Source organism: Halichondria panicea, chromosome 17 (genome assembly GCF_963675165.1).
Source record: "Halichondria panicea chromosome 17, odHalPani1.1, whole genome shotgun sequence".
Classification (NCBI taxonomy): domain Eukaryota; kingdom Metazoa; phylum Porifera; class Demospongiae; order Suberitida; family Halichondriidae; genus Halichondria; species Halichondria panicea.
In genome coordinates this window covers 3,046,335-3,068,442 of record NC_087393.1, presented here as the reverse complement: position 1 = coordinate 3,068,442, position 22,108 = coordinate 3,046,335, and the positions used below count along the sequence as shown (strand labels likewise).

At 41.9% G+C, this 22,108-nt stretch overlaps 1 protein-coding gene and 4 long non-coding RNA genes across 5 annotated transcripts; 2 read left to right on the top strand and 3 right to left on the bottom strand.

Moving 5' to 3' along the window:
* Positions 1-4,919: 4,919 nt before the first annotated feature.
* LOC135351373 (uncharacterized) lies at positions 4,920-8,125 on the bottom strand. The gene is made up of 2 exons (XR_010399446.1): positions 5,669-8,125; positions 4,920-5,613 (listed from the first exon to the last, which is right to left on the bottom strand). It is a non-coding gene; the product is annotated as an uncharacterized LOC135351373 (long non-coding RNA).
* Positions 8,126-10,225: 2,100 nt separating this feature from the next.
* On the top strand, positions 10,226-11,010 carry LOC135351371 (uncharacterized). Its single transcript, XR_010399444.1, has 2 exons — positions 10,226-10,901; positions 10,976-11,010. It is a non-coding gene; the product is annotated as an uncharacterized LOC135351371 (long non-coding RNA).
* Positions 11,011-11,090: 80 nt separating this feature from the next.
* On the bottom strand, positions 11,091-14,768 carry LOC135351372 (uncharacterized). The gene is made up of 7 exons (XR_010399445.1): positions 13,646-14,768; positions 13,172-13,575; positions 12,859-13,105; positions 12,677-12,815; positions 12,316-12,623; positions 11,743-12,258; positions 11,091-11,488 (listed from the first exon to the last, which is right to left on the bottom strand). It is a non-coding gene; the product is annotated as an uncharacterized LOC135351372 (long non-coding RNA).
* A 766-nt stretch (positions 14,769-15,534) lies between these two features.
* Positions 15,535-17,726, top strand: LOC135351370 (uncharacterized). Its single transcript, XR_010399443.1, has 2 exons — positions 15,535-16,958; positions 17,055-17,726. It is a non-coding gene; the product is annotated as an uncharacterized LOC135351370 (long non-coding RNA).
* Positions 17,727-18,816: 1,090 nt separating this feature from the next.
* Positions 18,817-21,347, bottom strand: LOC135351414 (uncharacterized). The gene has a single exon (XM_064550399.1). The coding sequence runs from the start codon at positions 20,647-20,649 to the stop codon at positions 18,817-18,819; it is 1,833 nt and encodes a 610-aa protein (XP_064406469.1). The 5' UTR covers positions 20,650-21,347.
* Between the last annotated feature and the right edge of the window lie 761 nt (positions 21,348-22,108).

Here is a 22,108-nt window from a genome sequence, read left to right as displayed (position 1 = left end):
TAGCACACTCAGGTCGGGATCCATGGATATAATTGGAGTTGGAGTATAATTGCACCTGCGGCCAGATGCCAAAGCTATAAGTTATTTTGCTGCATGCAAACTCAGGTAATGATCGATCATGAGATGCCATGGAGTTTCGCTGCTTTGACTGGTGATTTAACCGTAGCCAGGCTGTCATATTCTTCGAAGAGTCTTTTCCGGGATGCCATGGTTATTCTTCAGTCTTTAGGCAGGGATGGAAGCAGATAGAGGAGTTCACTCACTTGTCAAGATGGCTTGGCTTTACACGTGGCTTGGCTTTACACGTGGGAAGTACACGTGGGAAGTGCGCATGCGTGAAATGACCTTTACTGCAAACAATAATTATCATCATGAAAATGTCAAAAGTAATAGTGGTTGATTGCAATGTGTTTAGTCTCTCTTGTTCTTGTAGGCGAATGGTGAAGTTTTTACCACTAGATATAGCTTTCAGTCTTTGAAATAGCATTGGATGAATACGTGAAATTGCTACAAATGTGCAACCGGCAGCAAGCTCAGATTTCCCGATGCCTTTTGCAGTGTTTGGCCTTGGCATTTGTGTATAGTGATTGCATATCGAAGTTGTAGTAAAAGGGGGAGGGGTTGCTCTGTTGCCTAGCGCCTGAGTCTTATAGCAACAGTTGCGATGCGCGTCTTTCGGTAATTGGAAGGCAGCAAGAGCACCATGGAACCAAGAGCACCATGGAACCTTCGACGAGACAGGAGGAAAGCAAGGTTGGGTAGGTTTGGTTGCTTGCTAATACGTAGTGTGTTAGTGTGTTTGTGTGTCTTGATTTTCCAAAATAATGCTAATAATGCTAGTTTTGCTTACCTTTTCAGAAGAGCACATAGCCAAAGCCAAACTTGTTGCTTTCATTCAATTTTGTTCCACTTTCAATATTGTAATCAATTCATTTCAATCAGAGCTTCCCGCGAGGCGCCTGCGTATATGTATACGTATGCCCTAGTTATACTTTTTCCAATAGGACCTGAGCAATGTACCAGCACCGACAATGTACTTCCATGGCCTCGTTCGCCAAGCTCATGGTACAAGATACATTGGACATCAGGTGCTTATTATTAATTATTATAATGAGACAACCAGGATAATGAGACAACCAGGTTTGTTATTACAGGCAACTTTCTTTCTTCGAAGGAGATTAGCACAGAAAACTGATACATAATCCATCTTGATACATAATCCATCTTGACTCTGGGATTTTATATGACGCTTACTGTTGGTCATAAAAAGTTAGATAATATTTGGTCCCCAGGAAGTAGAAGCCAAAAGCTCCACTGTAACCTACCCGTCGTACAGATACCATTGTCTCTGCAGGGACAGACCCGCTGGGTGTATCACAGCTCTTTCTCGTCAAAGATGACACCAAGAGTGTCTGATTGTTCCTTAACTCTGATTGTTCCTTAACATACAACGTCATCCTAAGGTGGTCGTATTTCTTGAAACTGGTGGCGACGATGACTTCACCTACTACCAGTTGCACTTCATTACAGAGCACTGGCGAGGAGAGGTGCGACGGTACAGGCGCTTAAACAACACTTAAACAACAAGCAGTCTGGAGTCGACTCCAGAAGGAGTGTTCGCTCAGTAGCATGGATACCAGAGATTTAGCAAAGAATTGCCTATGCATTGATATGCGCACATACCTCTTTTCACTAAATTGGGCTGCTTAGACAAAGCGCTAACGCGTTGGATTTATTTTACAGAGAGGTAGTAGATAATAAATCTGGTCTTTTTCCCAGAGCCTGTCACATATGTTAGTAAACAAGGGAGTTTTCAAGCTGAACTTAGTTGCTGCTAGGAAGTGTGCTGTATTTGGCCATTCGGGGCCAACACAACTATCAGCCAGCTTCACAAATATGTTTTTACTGAGAAAGAATCCATTCTTGTTGAACACAATTACCAAGCAGTACTCAACCTGGCATAAACATGAACTGGTTGAAAACTTCTGGTTTAGGTAACCAAAGATAATTGTATTTTTGTATTTTAAAATTTCAATTAGCAATTGATTTTCCATACATGAAAGATTGCCACCTGGAGGTAGTACATATAGAACATGTCTTATTTCTGTGATTATAATTCTTACCAGCCCAGAATCAACAAGCCATTTTTCAGGGCAAGGACTTTGTCCCGGTTTCTTGATTTTGAGGTGTATCATTAAACTACATGTAGAACAAAATAGTAATTTATACTCATCACTCAGCTGGCTGCAACGGTTTTGATAAGATACTATAATTATAGTACTTACTCGAAGAACTTACTCTTGAGCAAGACACAGACACAGACACATTTCGTTTAGCTTTGGCCTCACTTAATTATTGGGATATATTGTGGATTTCTTGTATACGTGAGTATATCTTTTGTATGGTTACATATAAAGTTTAACTTTGTAGTCTAAGGAACATGTTGAATGTGTTTTTAAAGTCATGTGACTTTCAGGGGTGGAGCTACAGTGAAATATACAACTTTACAATTTCTGGAATACATACAAGTGCAGCCACACCCAACTTTTTTTATGAAGAAAGTGCATTTATGAAGTGCAACTCACTACCATATTTATGGCGCCCGGATATGATGCGGAAAATTGAAATACGCATATTTAATTAGCACCTGTAAATGATACGCATCGGCACCACAAACACAATTTTGGGGGTGTGGCTACATTTGTTTAATCCTCCTTTTTTATCTTCCTGTAACGCTAATCACACTGTAACGCCATCGCTGAAGGTCACATGACCTCCAAACATTTTAAGCGTGTACAAAACTACTATGCAACATCAGACATGGCAGGTGAGTTTTTCTGCAGAGTTTTTCTGCACTGTTTTCTTAGAGATCCGCTGAACTGCATCTGTACAGTACATGGCATGTGATTAAATAAATACTTCGTTTAACTTGATCCTTGGAGATGACGCTGACAAGGAACTAAATAAAGTATGGTTAAATAGAACCAAGAGTTTATGATGCGGAGAGTAACGTGACTTCCTGTATCTGTCACAAGCTTGGAATTTGCACACTGACCAATCCTATCAAGAAAGTAGATTAGTTAATAGATTACATCACCCACGCTTGGATTGGTCAGTGTGCGGATTGGTCAGTGTGCAAATTCCAAGCTTGTGACAGATACAGGAAATCACGTTACTCTCCACATACATCTGATATACAGTATGCCTACGTTCGCACTCTTGATAGAACAGCACTCTTGATAGAACACTAAAAAATCCTAGCGGCTGCGACCAAGTTCTGTAGATGATGTAAATTGAATAAATTAATTACAGTGAGCTTACAGTGAGCTGTCTGGTGACCCTGGTTTTCTGCCGGTTTTCTTCCAGATGAAAGAATAGTCCTATTCGTTTGCTTTCGCCCACTAATTACTTCCTGTCTAGCATGATCAATGTAAAATCAATGCGTTTTTGCAGCCTCTGCTAAGTAAACGAAATATTGAAATCTCAGCTACAAAGTGGTGAAAGAAATGCTGCAGGAGCTAGAAGATATCAAGTGGAAGCACTAGTCAAAGTAAGATTTTTTTATGGAGCTATTCTGGGTTCTGCAGGGCCAACTGCAGAAAAAGTGCAATAAAGGGTGGTTTGGTAACTATGTTTGCAGTATCCACGCTGGGACGTGGAAAACGACTCCTATAAAAATGACTGACCGGGGCAAAGCGACAAAAATTGTCTCCGGAGCGTACATACTGTACATACTAAACACTGATGATGACAATATCAATTTATTCGAAACTACTCCTGAAAGAACTTACTGAAAGAACTTACTGAAGACCAAAAGAAAAAGAAAAACTGGCTGACCGTGATGACGAATGTGGACTCTATGATTGTTCACCGATTACCGTGGCGTTCAGAATATGTGTTTAAGGTTACGGTATACAGTTCCCACCCACGCTCAAATTTGCGTGGCTCTCATCTGGCAATGGTCACTTGTCATCACTTGTCGTCAATTCTAAGCATCAGGAAACCCCTCCTTACCGTATAGTCTGCTGTTTGTATAATAAGGCGACTCGAAGAGTTTTTCCCAAGAGAGTAAGTTGAAACAAAGTTACGGCCATTTCTAGCTGCTAATATGGCGACTGTAGAGGGATATATTTTTTGCTGTAAGGTCTCTATGAACAAGATCTCTTCGACTCGCCCTCCAGTAAGTCTTTAGGCATCGAATACTGGTCACCTAGAAGCTATGCAGCCAACAAAATTTGACGACAAAATACTCAGTTTTTTCCAGCTGACCTCAGACCACTTCATTGGATTACAAGACTTTTAGCTACAATAATAGCTAGCATTGTTTCATGTTCTCTTGTACACAAAAATATGGCAGGCAACTAGTATGTCAGTGAGGTTTCAGCAGGTTTCGTTGAAATTTAAATTTTGGTGTAGTGCCAGTTACCTGAAATATCTGACAGTCGCTGCAGTTATCCTCAAGATCGCTGACATAGTTTCCCAGACCGTGATTCTTGAATGCCGCACACAATCTCGACAACAGTTACAACAGTTCTATCACTTTAGTTTGCATTAAACCCACCAAATTAGTTATCTCCGCCCCCAATGAAGTTGCTATGGAGATGTCAACGGCTGGAAGTATGTGTGGCCTTTAAAAGGCTGCACTCTGGTCAAAAAGCTGCTTAGCAACTATTGTAGAGCTTGTAGAGCTTATGTCGAAGTACCTGTGTACGCAAATGGCTTGCTGCTTAAATGGTCTACCAACTTGTTTTAAACTTTTTTTTTTTTTTTTGTAAGTGTCCTTGTACAAATCCGTACAAATCCATACTTTAGCTAACAGTGGACAGGTAGGTTGAACGACTTTCTTTAGAACAACCAACCAAGCGGCAATCGCACAGTACGTTGAATGCAACACTCATAGCAGGCTAAAGGAAACATAATCATGACGACGACATACACAGGAATTCTTACTAAAATCTGTAAACAATATGGAAATTCGTATGGATTTAAGTTAAAGAGAATCATCAATTAATTATAAAGCATCCAGAAACTTAGCATATTTCTCAACAAAGGAATCATTATTGGAAATATCATAATTAATACACTGGAAATGCAAATAGAAATCTAATGGAAACACTGTAATGGAAACACTCATGGAACCCAACTATGAATGGGCATATTTATTTACTAAGGAATCCTTATTGGAAATATCTGTGCTGGAAATGAAAAATAATCATTAAATGTGGTTTTCTTCATTGGAAAGTTATTCAGAATGAGTTTAATAAATCATCACAGTATAATTGAGATGAGTTTTCTTCGGGTTCGTTTTCAGTTGAGTTCAAATCCCCAAAAATCACTTGGAAAGTTGATAGGCTTTGGTCTGCTTGACGTGTCACCCGCAAGTGTCTGTTGGGTGGATTGCCTTGATGGTTTTCTCTTAGCTTTAGTTCTGTAGTTTTTTAAAGAAACGATTGATCTTTTCACATCGCCATGGAAGTGGTTTAACTTTAAGAACAGTCCCACCAGAGCTTTCCACGGTACTTTCTTCACTTGACACAAAGTCATTCACAAGGATTTTACTCTTTTGTTCTTCGGAAACTGATGTTGCTGAGAAGCCTTCCTCAATTCCAATTTCTGCAGGGGGAAAGATACGATGTCGTATAGCTCACTAATTATTATTATAACCTACCCTTTTGACTCTATTAAGACGCCTTTGATTGGCTCCTTTCTCCTTAAGACTCTTCCTTAAGAGAGTCTTTATCAAGTTTTGATTGGTGTTACAGTGGCGTGTACAATGGGGGGCTTGAGCACCCCCCTGTCCTCCCAGACAACCATGAAACTAATCGTATCACTCAGTAGCTAGCTAGCTAACTGTGCAGCTCTATCTCATTGACACAACGATTACAAAACGATTACAAGTCATCACATGTGCAATCAGTATTGCCATTCCAATGTTGTTAATTGCATGCATAATAGATCCTCTGCACTATCCCAGTCACCTCTTGCTCCACTGAGAGATACTGAGAAGCAATGACTAACACTAGAATGACTGGACATCCCCATTGTGATTGACCAGTTTGCTAGGATGTACCCCAGAAGAATAGTGCATGGAGATGACTGACTCATAATTATGTCTTATTATCACGCTATGCATGTATTAGATCCCATTTGAGTGTATTTAGCAGGGAAGTATGAGCTATAGTACCGGTACTATAGATTACTCAAACTACAACATTATACATTATAATTATTTTATTGTCATTTACAAGAAGATACACAGAAAAATTATTGTAGCTAGGAAGAGAGAAGCTCTAGAGGAGAATAGTAGGAGCCGCTCTTTTCTTGGGCAGTGTGCTGTACTTTTTTGCTGCAAGGCTGCATGGGGGAGGACCTGGATGTATGAAAGATACGCCGCAATAAATGCGGGGGCGTAAAATCGCGCGCGCGGCTCCATTTTTTTTTCTGTACTTTTGAGCACCCTCCTGCTTCAATCTCTCCTGCTTCAATCTCTAGAAACGCCCCTGGGTGTACAACAGTACTAAAAGTTTGAACGAATTCACCACAAAAAACATTACCAACGCAACAAAGCATTGTGGATGCTGATGTGCGGTGCCAGAGCTACATAACATTAAGCTACTTATATTGCAGGCATAATCACAGGGAGTGGGTAATGTGAATGATTATTATTAAAAACGATCGATGCCAAATAGTCCAAGTCTAAAATTTTCAGTAGAGATTGTATTTAGCAGAAGTTTTACATTATTTTGCAGAAGTTTTACTTCCACAGTCTACACAGACAGCTCGCTTGCGCATGCACACCGAGGCGACTTACCAATAATTTGCCTCAATACTCTTCACCTCTTGAATCACCCTCTTCACTACATTCTGATTTTCTGCATCTTAATATTCTACACTTACGTGAGGACAAATCCTTCAAAATTGTTTTCATTATCTTCCAATAGACATCTTCCAATAGGGTTTTGTATACGTCCCGCACACAACCCTACAAGATTCAATGTGATCGTTGTCATTATGGCTGAGTATATACATGTAAAGCTTTGACAGGAACAACTTTCTTTCTCTTTTTAAAGGAGCTACTGGTGATATCGATTGACTCAATAGATTCAAGTCATTGCTCCATCGACTGAGCTACTGGTGATATCGATTGACTCAATAGATTCAAGTCGTTGCTCCATCGACTTCAAAGTGTTTCCAAACTCTTCTAAGCGGGCATTAGTTTTCTGCAGTTCACTCAAGAGCTATTACTCACATCTGCCAGGCTCTCTTGCCGATGGTGGGCACCTGACGAATGCTCTGACAATGGTCGCCTTGTTGGTGTAAGGACTTGGAGGATTGTTCACTCCTACTAAACACTCCTACTAAACAAATCCCCACTCATATTCAGCTGACTCATGGCGAGGCAGAACAGCTACAGTCAGACTCCAGGCAGACTAGCTAGCTAGCTAATAATTAAGCAGAGCCGCCAAAAACAATTCGTTTTATTGGAGAAATATATTGTAATTTAGCTGGGGTTTATTTAGAAAAACCTCAGCTATAATAATAAACAAACAACATGGATCAGAAGAGTTTCTTCTACAACGATAGTACGAAAGTCTGGGCTGTTGATATGAGTGATTTTAGTGAAAATGTGATATGTTCTGATGATTTGTGGGAAAAAGGCCATATTGGAGCAGATATTGGTATTGAGCAATGGCAGTGTATAATCTCATAATAATTTTTCTTAGCTTATAGTCATCTACAGTCTTTCTACTGATGCTCTGAATCCAACGCGTTCCACCGAAGCGCTTTGTCTAAGCAGCCACCATTACCTTACTTTTCCCAATTTAGCAATCTTTAAGTGGGCGTTTCTCAATACCGCTATTTCAGAATTGAGTTTCCAACGCGCATAACTCAGGTATGAAAAAAGGTATGTGCAAACTAAGCATATCAATGCATAGGCAATTCTTTGCTCTATCATCTGGTATTTAAATCTCAACAATTGTAGTCTGCTCCAAAGCCTGTCACATTTATCAGAAAGTGACTGGGAACTATTTGATTTATCACCCAAAGGCATTGCTGACCCCACTCCACTCCACGTGAAATACAGAGTGAAGCCGCCGAAGGTGAGTATTTGTACAACAAATGTGTAGTGTGAAATCTGGGAAGAGGATGATTCAGAAATTGATGAAGATATTGATACGCTACCTCCACAAGAAGTGAAAGTCGTTGGAAAAAATTCAAAGGAAGCCGAGCATGTTGCAAAAAACTTGCCGCTAACAAGCTTTCTCTCAGATATCTGGTAGAAATGACGATTTCAAGAAGTTTAGTGTTTGTAATGGTTGTCATAGCTCAATCGGTGAATGAATGTGGTAGTAGACGAGACGTCAAGACATGCACCTATAAGCAGAGAATTGTGTCAGAACAGGAAGTAACCGGCTATATCCTTTTTCTATGTACTGTTGTTCAAGTATTATTTCATTGCTCCAAGCATTTGTCATGAGACCTGATTTTGTTCGGTTGTGTGAATCAACCAGCTTTTTACGACGGAGCAAAGAATTTCGTACATACTCGGGACTGATTTTTTGTCATCCCCAAATAATTATGCATTTCTTCTTAATGTAGATTCCGTTTCAGCATATAACGTACTCTGTCGGTGTGTTGTCATCCCTAGGGCAGTTCGATTTAAGCGAGAAAATGTGTTGCTATTACCTGGCCCTCCTTTGAATATAAACTCCTATCTTGCTCCGATTGTACGATTGTATCTGAACTCAAAACTTTATGGGATGGTGTATTGTTTCATGTACCTGGAGAGACTAGCGATAGAGGTGCTCTTATTGGAGTAGCTTGTGATCTTCCAGCTTGTCGGAAGGTTTGTGGATTTTTGGGACACTGTGCCAATTTAGGTTGTTCGAGCTTGGTCGAATTTAGTGAAGGCTTAATAAGCAAACATGGAAACTGCGAAATGAGTCAGGAGTCAGGACATCGTGCCGATGTGAAAAAGATAGCAAAGTCAAAGCAGGATGTCGATATTCTCTATTTTGATCCTGTACGTATGCACCTAATAGATCCTATGCATAACTTGTACCTTGGAACTGCTAAACACCTGGCATTGGATATATTGATAGGACGAGGAATACTGACCAAGAGTGATGTGACGATGATTGAACAGAGACTGAAACAACAGAGACTGAAACAGGTTCCAACTGGCCTAGGCAGAATCCCTACCAAGACCAAGATTGATATTGGAACTTTTACTGAATGAATTGGACAAAGTATTTTTCTATCTATTGCTTACGGAATGAATGCTGGAGACATTTTGTATTAGCAAGCTGTGTAAAGTACACCCCACACATGATGACCTTCGTATAGCTGATGCTCTCCTTTTGCGATGTGCCAGCTTACACCTAATATTCATTTGCATCTCCACCTTACTTCTTCATCAACGATTTTGGACCGTTTCGTTCGTACTGGTTGTATCCTTTTGAGCGATACAATGAAGTGCTGGGTAGACTAGACAACCCAACAACAATAGATCAATTGAACTGCAATTAATGCGAATGAAGGCCTTTAACTCTCTCGTGTGATCAAGATATTACAAGTTCAAAGACCTTTGTAGAAGTCGGTTGCAAATCCATTATTTTGTCCTTATCATCAGATCTTCTCCTTGTCCTAAAAAATTTGTACCAAAACCTATATCCAGAACACTCTGACCTGCTTTTAAGTGACTTCTACCACTTATAGAAAATTCTCATGGAATGGTCACAGACTTAAGTCCTGTAATCATCATTTCTCTCAAAATCCGTATGTACTAGCAGGTCCAGTTTTCACCTTTTCTACAAATAATGCTCCCCCAAGTATTTATGAAGGAGATCCCCGATTATGGAATTTTTTCTTACCCACTCAATAACTCTTCAATAACTCTACCTGGAAACAATTTGAAGTCACACTTTGAAGTCACACGTGTTTGCATGTGTAAATTGGCCGATGATCCACCCTGATTGTTTCATAGTCGGAAAACCAGTTGAACTTTGGCTTCCTTCTAATGTGAATTCAATTATCCCTGTAGAGAACATTTCAAGTATTGTAATAGTTTCTACTGATCACCTTAGAAACACTGAGAATGTACTGTTTTCTATTCCAATTCTGAATTGATTACATGTATTATTTAATCATTACAAATGGTAATAGTCATAATTATTAGTCACGTACATATACAGGACTGCATTGACAGCTAGAGCACAAATAAATGACTGCTTGTGAATTACTAGTCTGCATCGCTTTCTTAAGAATTATACCACTTCTACTACGTTGATCATCTTTCCAAAATGTTCTTACACTGACAACTTTTCTTCTTGCCTCATTCTTTACTGCCTTCAAGTTTGTCTCAAGTTCTTTTACTTAGTTTGTGTTCTCTCAGTTGGTATTGTTGCAAAGATACTTCATATTTCTTAATACGCTTTCTCTGTTCAACAGCATCAGTTTCCACAGAAGAAACGTCAACACGTGCACTCTTTTCTTCTGAGAGTCACAATCAGAAGTTGCTAAGGAATGACACGCACCGTTGATCTAGATAACACAGTCATGATACTATACTAATCACCGCTGTTTCACAACAATGAAAATTCACCACTTAGTTTATCAGGATGTAGTACATGATTATGACATCATTCCAAAAACCACAAGCCAGTGGAAATGGGTCTGGTCTTAGGAGTATCCCCATGGGAAGGGGAGTTCCTAAGTATGTGTAAATTCTGTACTTCCCGTTTCATAAAAATCACGCGAACACAGCTTTAGTTGTAGCTGCTTGTACAAGTACATGTTGTGGCCAACATGAATGGTGTCTGCAGCAAAGAAGCGCTTCTGTCCACAAACGCGTTTTCCAAGACTAGTAACAAGCAGTATACTATAAAGGAAGCTTTCAGGTAAGTATTGATACTGTGTAAAATATCATGCATGTAAAATTATCATGCATGCTAAAGAAGGTTCCTCTTCACAGAAGGTCGGCACGTTATGGTAGACGGTGCAACATGGTGCAACATGGATAAAGTGTGTCCTCATCATACATCTCAGCCTATCGACTCCATTTGCAATGTTCCGATACGATCCCTTGAGATTATTAAAGTAAAGTAAAGTAAAGTAGGCTTGAATCACTCTGCCCCTTGCTCGCCCATCTGTCCTAATCCTACCTTCCACTCGTTGAGCCAGTCAACTACGTGCTTCTCCAGCATATGCATTTTTGGTATCACGACTCTCGGTAGTACGTCATGAATGATTTGATGTGCAATCTTTGGATGGAATTACAAGGTAATTTGTGGCATTTCTTTAGACAAATAATTTACCTATACCTAGGGAAGCATATACACTCACTGTAGATGTTGTGACACTTGCTAAAAAGATCAAATACAACCGAAAATGTCCTCTGGATCTTCTCTGCCTTCTCCATAATAGCAGGTTGGTAGTTACCTGCTGCCAGCACCACTGCGTTACAAAGCTCCACTATGTTCTTTGGCTGTAAAAACTCTTTGGCTGTAAAAACAACCCATCACAATAATTATAAATACTTGGTAATTAAATTAGCGTTCGGTCGACATGATTCCCAACAAATGTTCCACTATAGTACCTGCAGTGTCTATGGCTTTAACAAAGGGGCTCGCTTGAAACCCGCACTCGTAAGTGCGTCTAGTTTGGCCCACTCAGTGTCCTGAAAATTGTGTGTATATGATACATACACACTATAGTGTAGTAATTACATGTAGCACTTACCAGTTTGTTCACATGCAGGGCTTTCTCCTCGAGCTCGGAGCGGAGGGCTTGCAGCTCAGGATCCTCACCTTCCTCACCCTGTCCGAACACTGCCCACAAGATCATTCAGGTGAGCTCATTTGCCCTACACAAGTTTCTGTAGGGATGTCTAGCTCGGGTTCTGGCTTCATCCATGTATGACGGACCGCCCTTCTCACGACTGTCAACTTCTAACTGATGACACTGATCCTCCATTAATTGGAACAGACGGTCCCAAACCAATATGCAGACCTGGAGGGCAGACCTGCATTTCAGAAAAAGGTGGGTGTTAAGGTGGGTGTTAAATAAAATATATTTTCTACTTGACTGCTTAAAAAACGGTTCCCTGACGCAAGTAGCTCTTCACTTTGTCCCTCCTGCTTTGTCCCTCCTGCTGCCATAAATCTTTGGTTGTCCCGCACGATGCTGTCAGTACTTCTACTCTCCACTGTTCTGTTGTGGGTGGTGTCCTCAGCTGATCCGAAATTATCAGGCACCCTATCACAATTATGCGAAATATGATATGCGAAGTATGAAATATTTGTGTACATTTACCTGAAGCACCTGACAGAAACTAGTACACCCTGATACTCTTTCCTCTATAATTGTAATAATTATGTTATAGGTAGTATGTCTGGTGTGCATGCTGTCGACCTCGTCCTGGAACCTCTGTAACGCTATTCTGAGGACACACAAAACGCACAGGTATTGACAGGGGAGTTGGGGTGATCGACGTTGTAGATTTGAAAATTCATCTTAAAACTCCCTCCTCCCTTGAACTCCCTCCTCCCTTGTCGCCTCCCAGCTTGACCCATATCTCACTCTCTGGGATCCTGCCATTGTGCCACGTCAGTCGGTGCACTCTAAATAGATGAAAAGTGTTACACAGTATCTGTATGGTTACATGAAATTACACCTCCTCTCAGCGTCATCGTACTCCCACAGATTTGGAGTGTAGCACATAGGTATTTCTACCGTGTGTCTACCATCTCTGAGTGGGAAGGTGAAAGGAACCAGCTCAGACTTGAGGTGAATTGCCTTCTGCTCGCATCTTCCTGTATAGAGCTTGAGGTAAGATAATTATTGTACATGTATTACTTATTCGTAGCTTGTAAAACGGAATCATCAAGACCGATTGAATTCCCAAGCTAAGCAGTCCGTAGTTTTCTTGAGCTCCTCAACCAACTTCTCCCAGTCCACCTCATTGCTCAACTGCAGTACATCCTCACCACCGCTCACCCTCTTGCGTACTTCCAACAGCTCAGTACTACGCCGTTTGAGAGTGGTTTGGCTGGGCACTGCCACCGGATACTCAAGGTGAGCTTACTTGCACAAAAGTCAGTGGCTGTAAAAAATACATGTATTACATGGTACGAATTAGATTATAATCCCTTGGTAATATTTCCCTCACCGTTCCTCCTGTCTTCACTTTCAGCTACTGCGTTTGATCAGCCTCGATTGTAGTTTCTCCTCGAACGGTGACAGTTCTTCAAAAGTTCAAAAGGTCAGATGGGTAGAGTTCTATTGGTACAGGGTTAAAGTGCGAAAATTGCTTGAGGTAAGAGAGATGTTATAATTATTGTACATGTATTACTTCTTCATGATTCGTAGCTTGTAAAACGGAATCATCAAGACCGATTGAATTCCCAGTCCGTCAACCAACTTCTCCCGGTCTTCCTTTCGTGCTGTACATCGCTCACGCTTTTGCGTACTTCCAACAGCTCAGTACTACTCAGTACTACGCCGTTTGAGAGTGGTTTGGCTGGCACTGCCACTGGATACTCGAGGTGAGCTTACTTGTACAAAAGTCAGTGGCTGTAAAAAATACATGTATTACATGGTACGAATTAGATTATAATCCTTTGGTAATAATTATTTCCCTCACCTTCCTCTGTGCATACTGCGTTTGATCAGCCTCGATTGTAGTTTCTCCTCGAACGGTGACAGTTGTTCAAAAGGTCAGATGGGTCGAGTTCTATTGGTACAGGGTTGAAGTGCTCTGTGCTATCAACGTGCTATCAACGTGGGCCTTGTGATGTTTTAGGTACCCTCGTTTTGCACACTCACTGCACGTAACCTCAATGGTTTCTAATGCCCTGAGAGTAATCTTGGACGGAGGTTGGATTGTGTCCAAATCGCTGAGGTGCTCTGTATGGCAGCAAGGACACGATGTGCTCTGCAACCGTGTACCCTTGCAACCGTGTACACAAGCAATCGGCACAGACGAGTGTATCACACTCTATCTAGAATCTCTAAACACAGGGGGCATTTGAAAAACTGTTTTCTTCTGACAAAAACTGAGGGGAGCTATTGCTGTTTGATGGCTGACAGAAAGGACTGGTCTACCAGGTTTGTATACTGGGTCTCCCACCAACACTGTGAACGCTATCACTCGAGCATACTAAGCAATTTTCAGTGTGTGCCGACCATGTTGCAATGACTTTCCTGGGGTTGTATTCCGTTTTGTCTTTTTCTGCTGCTTTGGTATGATACATCAAGGGTGGCAATATGAATTTCATCCTGGTCTTCATTGACATCGATCCCAAAAACCTCTAAGAGATCGACTCTCTTCTTGTTTTTAAAATGAGATCCGCACACCCGGCAGTGCTGGGAGAGTACAGCAATGTGCTCCTCACTCATTCCTGAATGTTGTTTCTGCATGTATGTATACTAATTATTATGTAGTCGTAGTTATAATTATTTTGTCAAGTTTCAAACCTAATTTTATTTTTGCACAAAAATCAGCCCATTACCTTTTATTGTGCAGTAGTACTAGAACACTTCCTCTTTCACTATTCTTGTTAGTGGTTAGAGAGTTGTAAAAACATCCACTTATCTCCAGACAGTAGTACACTAATTGAGTGCAGTGTAGTTTCTTGGTGCGCACGCGCAGCAAAAAGCTTGTTGCTATGCGCATTTGGTGTCATTCAGACAGTCAACAAGCTTTCATGTGACTTCAATGAATAACAAATGAGTTGCTATGGGTATAAGTATGACATACCACAGGAAAGACATACCACAGGAAATACAATTGTTCAAAAACCACACCCATTTTTTCAATTTTTCATTGAATAGCAGAATGTTCTAATTACAAACTAAGTGGAGCCTTGAAACAGCGGTGTAATACTATCATCTAGCTAGCTACAGTATAGAACTAGAGCCTCCTTTGCAGGCCTTTTTCCTTTTAGAGAAAGCCAGGCCGAGCACAACTGGCAGCTCACCAGGTTGACGTAAGCCATTTGGCATGATCAAGGAAGACTTTTTTCTTTCTCTCCTTTTGCTCTTTTGTCTTGACCTTAGCTTTCTCTTAGTAAGAGAGGTTCTTCCCATTGCATGCTAGCATCACAAAATTAAATTGTGTCAGTGGTGCTTCAAATAGAGGTGCTTCAAATAGAATAAACTACCTCACGTGATCTGGACATGTGCTCTTCTGGAAAGAAAATATCTGCTCACCTTGGGCCTGCCTAGGAAGCTAAGAAGCTAAGATAAGTTAAGTGTGTATACTGTGTGTCTGCATACAAAATAGAACCTCTTCACCTTGTGTACTAATTAATATGCGCCCCATTAATTGTATGTTAAAGTACACCGTAATGTATACCTAAGCTACATGTCAGTTCCTGTCCCTGCATGTTATTGTAGTGCCTTCAGTCACCCACATGTCTGTTTCTTGCTCATCTGTGTGTGTGTGCTATAATTAGGCTTATGTAATTAGGCTTATGTACCCACATGTCAGTTACTTGCTGAAAGGCTAGTTGACTTCGTCTGTCCGTGTGCTTTTTCCCTGTGTATTAATATAGTAGCTTATGTACCCACATGTCAGTTACTTGCTAGTTGACTTCGTCTGTGGGTGTGGGAACTGTTCGTGTGTGTGTTTGTACCCACATGTCAGTTACTTGCTGAAAGGCTAGTCTGTGGGAACTGTCCGTGTGTGTGCTTTTACCTGTGTATTATTATAGTGGCTTATAGTGGCTTATGTACCCTAGTGGCTTATGTACCCACATGTCAGTTACTTGCTGAAAGGCTAGTTGACTTCGTCTGTGGGAACTGTCCGTTTGCGTACTTTTCCCTGTGTATTATAGTAGCTACCCACATGTCAGTTACTTGCTGAAAGGCTAGTTGACTTTGTCTGTCCGTGTGTGTGTGCTTTTCCCTGTGTATTATTATAGTGGCCATCTTGCTAGTTGACTTCGTCTGTGGGAACTGTTCGTGTGTGCTTTTTCCTGTGTGTATCCTGTGTGTACCCACATGTCAGTTACCGTATAGCGCGAAATTTTCGAGGCACTTATATTTCGTGGATTGGCCTCTAAAAACACCATTTCGTTGCACAATGTTCGCGGAATGACTGCTTACCGGAAGCCACGCCTTGCATGATAGCAGGTAATTCTAATTAAAGAACACTTTTTGTGGATTCTAACCCACGAAATCCGCGAAAATTAAGCCCCTCGAAAATTTCGCGCTATACGTAGTTGAGGTACTAGGTTCGTCTGTGGGAACTGTCCGTGTGTGTGCTTTTCCCTGTATGTACCCACATGTCAGTTACTTGCTGAAAGGCTACTTGACTTCATCTGTGGGACTGTGTATTGTGTATTATTATAGTAGGGACGTCATCATATGCCGGACACCGATATCCTCAAAACTACAAAAGATACAGACACGATTCAAAGACCATTTTAAAGCTAATGTCTTATGCTATCTATTCTCCAAATTGTTTGTTTTATAGCTGAAAGTTTTATAGCTGAACTGTCCGGTGGTAGCGATTGTCGGACAAAAACAACGTAAGTGCTGATATTCTCACCAGTAAGGACTCCAGCGGAACAGGTATCTCGATCAATAAATCGGACATTGCGGTTATGATCAATTAACCGTACAAAGGCCACTTTTGAACCATTTCTCTTTGGTAAGTTACTTGTATATCTAGTATTCATGGTGCGGTTGCCTATGAGCATACAGGTAGTATTGATCTAGTTTAGATCATGTACTCACTTGACAAGGTAGAATCCACAACTTGCTGGCGCTCATGCATCATTATTTTATAGAGTATACAAAACATTTTAATAATAATCAGGACACAATGTTCCGGACACAATGTAAAACAATAGCAAAATCGGCTCGGATGATCGACTTGCACTTTCGAATATCTGGAGCAAGGTCACGTGATCACCGTTCCAACTCTACCAAGCACACGGAATTTTCAGCAGGTAAACCATTGTTACAGTACGTACTCTGGGTTGTAGTTTTTTGCCCAGTCCCATTCCGTGCCCATTCCGTGTTGTGTTTTATATGTATCCATGCAGCTAGTAGCTGTTGACGATCGAGATTAAATCTACCTCCGATGTTGCTACGTCATCACAGGTATCTTAATCCGAAATTAATTTGTATTATCGTGTACATTATTATGTGGCATAAACGTCTTACAAGAAGACGATAAGAAGAAGGTGTAAAGCAATGCTCAAGGTCAAAGGTTTGTTTAATGACTACCCTTATAATTATACAAGTACTATGTCTGCAAAGGGCATGCAACTACAATCTATCGTATTATAAATAGGCGGATGCTTATGTCTAAAAATAGTTATTGCACGTGCACTTTGCACTTTGCACTAGACTATAGCCTTGTTTTACTCCAGCGCCCAAGACGGTAGAAGTCAAAGGTTATAGTTCATTGCCCATACAGTCCCATTTCGTGTTAATTGTGTTTATGTATCCAATTTTCCAGCTACTCTTGACGAGACTAGATCTACTTCCGATGATGTTATGTCTGTTAAGAGCATCACAGGTATCAGTAACGTATAACCGATTATACGCCGCAGACGCATGTCGCTATCACGCCATAGACGTATTTTTGCGGCAGCTGCAGTTGAACGTCTTCTTTTTGCAAGATCGAGGAGCAAGATCGAGGAGGACGACCTACTGCTTGCTAGAGCACTGCAAACGGCCGAGCGCTAGCATTGCATGGGGGTCACATAAAATAAAATACATGAAAATTAACTTGAAGAATGACCAAGAGACAGCACTTCACTGTGGAGGACACAGGGCTAAAAGAGTTCATTTACAGTAGTATACAACGTTGTACCTATTGTAGATGAACTAAAATTCAATGTACACTCGCAAGTACAAACATAGTTTACAAACAGTAAACTACCACTTCTGGCCCTGTGGGGGGTACTTGGCGATATCTTGTCCGATGATGAGGAGTGTAATATTTCGGAGAGAGAGCTATTCCATGCACTGAGGTGCTACTGCTGACTAGGATTATATTAGATAGTTCAAACGTTAACACTTATTTCGATTTTCACAGTGAGATACTTCTCAACGCACATGGCATACATAACATTACGTAATGTTATGTATGCCATGTGCGTTGAGAAGTATCTCACTACAATTGGGGCCAAGAATCCTAATGGGTCATACACCCTCCCGATAAGGCTGATGACGTTCCTTTTGGTGGGCTCCAGTCTTCGGGCTTGTTCAGCCAAATCGGCTAATGAGAAGATAATCTGATCTGAGGTGATATTCCACTTCAATCCAAGAATTCTTTGCTCAGCATCGCAAAGTTCTCCATTGCCACTCAGTGTGGACTGTGAATATGTTTCCATTGGCTTAGGCTCATCTTGATGCTGTGCCGACTCCTCGAGGTCCACCTTAGCTTGCAATCTCGTTGCATTAGTGTAAAACTTTCGCAAGTTGAATGCACCCGTCTTCAGCAAGGTTTTAGCTTCACTGTACAACTGATAAGCTTGCTCTTCCGATTGTGAACCTGTTACAATATCATCGACATAGATCGACCGTATCACCTTGGAAACAATTTCACGGTGTGTGTCCGCGTGTATTTCAAGATGGTGTCGGATGGTGGCGTTCAACAAGAAGGGGCTGGCATTCACCCCAAATACCACTCTAGCGAACCGATACACAACAATTCTCGGCTCGTCCTTAACTGCATCGTCCACCCACAAGAACCGCAAGAAATCTCGATCCTTAGCTGCCACAGATATCATAAGAAACGCCTTTTCGATATCGGCTGTTACAGCAACTCGATGGGTTCTAAACCGACAAAGAATGTCAAGGATTTTTTGATCGAATTTCGGTCCTTGTCGTTTTGGCCGAGGCATCGTAGACCACTCGCACTTTCGTGGTCGTTTTATCCTTTCGGATTACTGGATGATGAGGTAAATAGTGTACATCGGGCCTGTTTGCCAAATCCTCTACTAATTCAACGATCCCCTGCTCAAACTGCGTCTTGATCACCATGTCATACTCGCGTAGTACATCTGGGTCGTGTCGGAGGCGTCGAAGCAACCCCTTCAATCTCTTCAAACTAAGCGCGTAGTTGTTGGGAAGGTCCAGTCTCGGTGCCTTCCATGGAAGTTGAACTTCGTACCTTCCTTCACGAAACTCTATTGTGTCACGAAGTTTATCGTACAGTGATCGATCTGTGTTTGGGATTCCAAAGGATTCCAGTTCCCAAAACGATCTCATCGTGTCATTCAGCATCTTTTCCTCAAATCCTTCACAAGTGATGTGCAGCGAATGTGTTATTAAACCGTGAGAATCCATACTCGGAGTGGAAATAGGACCAGAGAGAACCCATCCGAGTCTCGTTTCGATGGCAACTGGCCCGTTTGTTCCTCTCTGCAGTGCTCCGGTTACGAGGTCCCAATAGTGATCAGACCCAACTAGCATATCCACATGGATTGTCTCAGCGTCTTCCGGATCGTCAGCAAACTCTAATCCACTCAAGTGTGGATATGTCCTTCTATAGTCAACGAGGGGATGAGGCTTTAACGGCTCACAGATCGTAGGTACAGTGAACAGTGAGAGATTTTGCGTCTCCCCATTCTTCAGCTTGAGCCCTAGTTTTACATATTCACAGACACTGTCACCATTCTGGGCGGACCCAAATGTCATGATAGTCATACGTTGTTCTCCTGCAGCGGTCAACTCGAGTCGGCTCCTCGCACTGTTTGTAATGTATGATCTCTGGCTGCCAGTATCCATCACCATTCGAACACTCAAAGAGGTTGACGGACAGTCTGGATTGTATGCAGTGGCTCTTGCTGTTTGAAGAAGTACAGGTTTACTAGAATACGTCCATAATAATCCCGTTTTTGGTAGCTGGAAAGGGGGGGCTTCAGGGTCGAGCCCTCCTGTACGAGGTGATTCCTGTTGTTTGTTTTCTGGTGCCTTTCGCCTAGGTTGGCCTGAACATATCGCGACATGATGCCTTCCTTTGTAACTACGACACTTGATTCGGCTGCGGCAGTTCCGGGACACATGCCCCTTTCCAAGACATATGTAGCATCTACCAGTTCTTCTGATAACCTCGCGACGAGACTCAATGCTTGCAACCGTTCGACAATCTTGCGAAGCATGCTCTCGTTCACAAAAGCAGCATTTGAGTGTGGTGGTCTCGGTAAATAGTGCCGCTCCAGTCGGGTGTTCCTTTGGTCGACGGGTTTCAGTTCCCCGTGTGGGTTCAGAATTCGCCCGTGTTGTCGACCGTTCTCGAGCCTGAACCTCCTCTTCAATTACACCCAATAGCTCTGTAAAATCCCAACTTTCACTGTCTCCAAACTTTCGACTAGCGATTAATCTCAATTCGGACGGTAGCTTACTCATTAAAACAGATGATAACAACGATCCATACGACTCGGCACTGACCCCTAACGATTTGAGGCTTCGTACGTTCGATTCAATCACATCGTATAATTGTCTGATCCCTTTGGTATCATTCTGGGAGGCCACCCCATCGACATGTAGCAATTGCTCCATGTGTTTATTTATGATAAGTTGTTTATTACCAAATCGCTTTTGCAATAGATCGATCGCTTCGTCATAATTAGCATCTGTGAGGGTCAAACCAGATATTGCCTCGAGGGCCGTATTAGACACCATAGACCTCAAATAATTAAACTTATCAACCTTTGAAAGCTCGGGGTTCTCATGAATTGCACACTTATACGAGTCCCAAAAGGGAGTCCATTGAGTTAAAATCCCATTGAAAGGCTTAATCAATAATTTAGGTAGTCTGACCTTACTGCTGGCATAGCCATTGCGGGTGTAGTCCTTGCAGGGACCCGAGATGTCACTGGAGCCTCAATCTCGATCAGGCTGGCGTAGACACGCTCCTTGTAGTTGTCAGCTCGCCCAATCTCATCCTCCAGTTCATCATCTCCCACAAGCGTCAGAATCTCAGCATCCAGTAGCTTAATCTCCTCCAGCTTCTCCTTGAGGCTCATGCTTAACTGGTTCAACACAGCTCGTTGTGGTTCACAGCATCTCCTCTACTCTCGTCATTATCCTAGTGGCGGACGCCTTGTGGCCGCCTCTCACTCTCCTCTTCCGCGTTAGTTCTTCCGCCATTGGAGGTCACGTTCTTCAATTATGGAAGTTTCTCTAAACGGCTCTTCACAGCGTAGTAGCTCTATCCGGCTCGAAGGACCATGTAATATTTCGGAGAGAGAGCTATTCCATGCACTGAGGTGCTACTGCTGACTAGGATTATATTAGATAGTTCAAACGTTAACACTTATTTCGATTTTCACAGTGAGATACTTCTCAACGCACATGGCATACATAACATTACGTAATGACAGTAAACTATTTATAGCCAATGAAATTGTCCAACAAGGAGGACCCAGAAGAACCAATGCAGGAAGGTAGCGATTATGAATTTTCAGACCTTGAGTCGGACGACGACGAATATGGTAAATACATAATTGATACAATCATATGAACACTGTTCTTATTATTTAGATGATATGAGTGACTCAGGCCTAGACCCACCACCCCAACCCCCCTCTCAACCACCCTCGTGAAGAAATTGACAAGCGGGTTGAATCAAACTGCTCGAGGAGGACGTTATCTATGGTTGTGGGACTGCTTGCAGAGACAGGAAAGGTTTTCCTCCTGCATTGAAGAAAGCTGCCCTACTAAAACAGAGGTACAAAATAATTACACACACACCCACGCAACACTCATACACACACACTCACCCACGCAACACCCTACACACACCCACGCAACACTCATACACGCAACACTCACACACACACCCATGCAACATGCACACTCACACAACCACTAATAATGCTACGTTACCTTTAACACAGTCCAGAAGGGCCCCGTGACAGCAACCGCTAACAGGATCCTCTCCACGACAACACAGCTATAGGAGTCACAGCTATAGGAGTCAGAATTAATGTGCCATGCCCAGAGGCCATTATGTCGTACAACCAGCACATGGGTGGAGTTGACAGGGGTGACCAGCTCAGGGGCTACTGTGTTTTATAAGTACATTTTTTTCTTTTTGTTTGATGTAGCCATTATGGTTATAAAACACTAACCCGAAATT

Bases quoted from the DNA above. Each gene is read 5' to 3' on its own strand.
- LOC135351414 (XM_064550399.1), bottom strand. From the start codon at position 20,649: ATGGTGTCTAATACGGCCCTCGAGGCAATATCTGGTTTGACCCTCACA.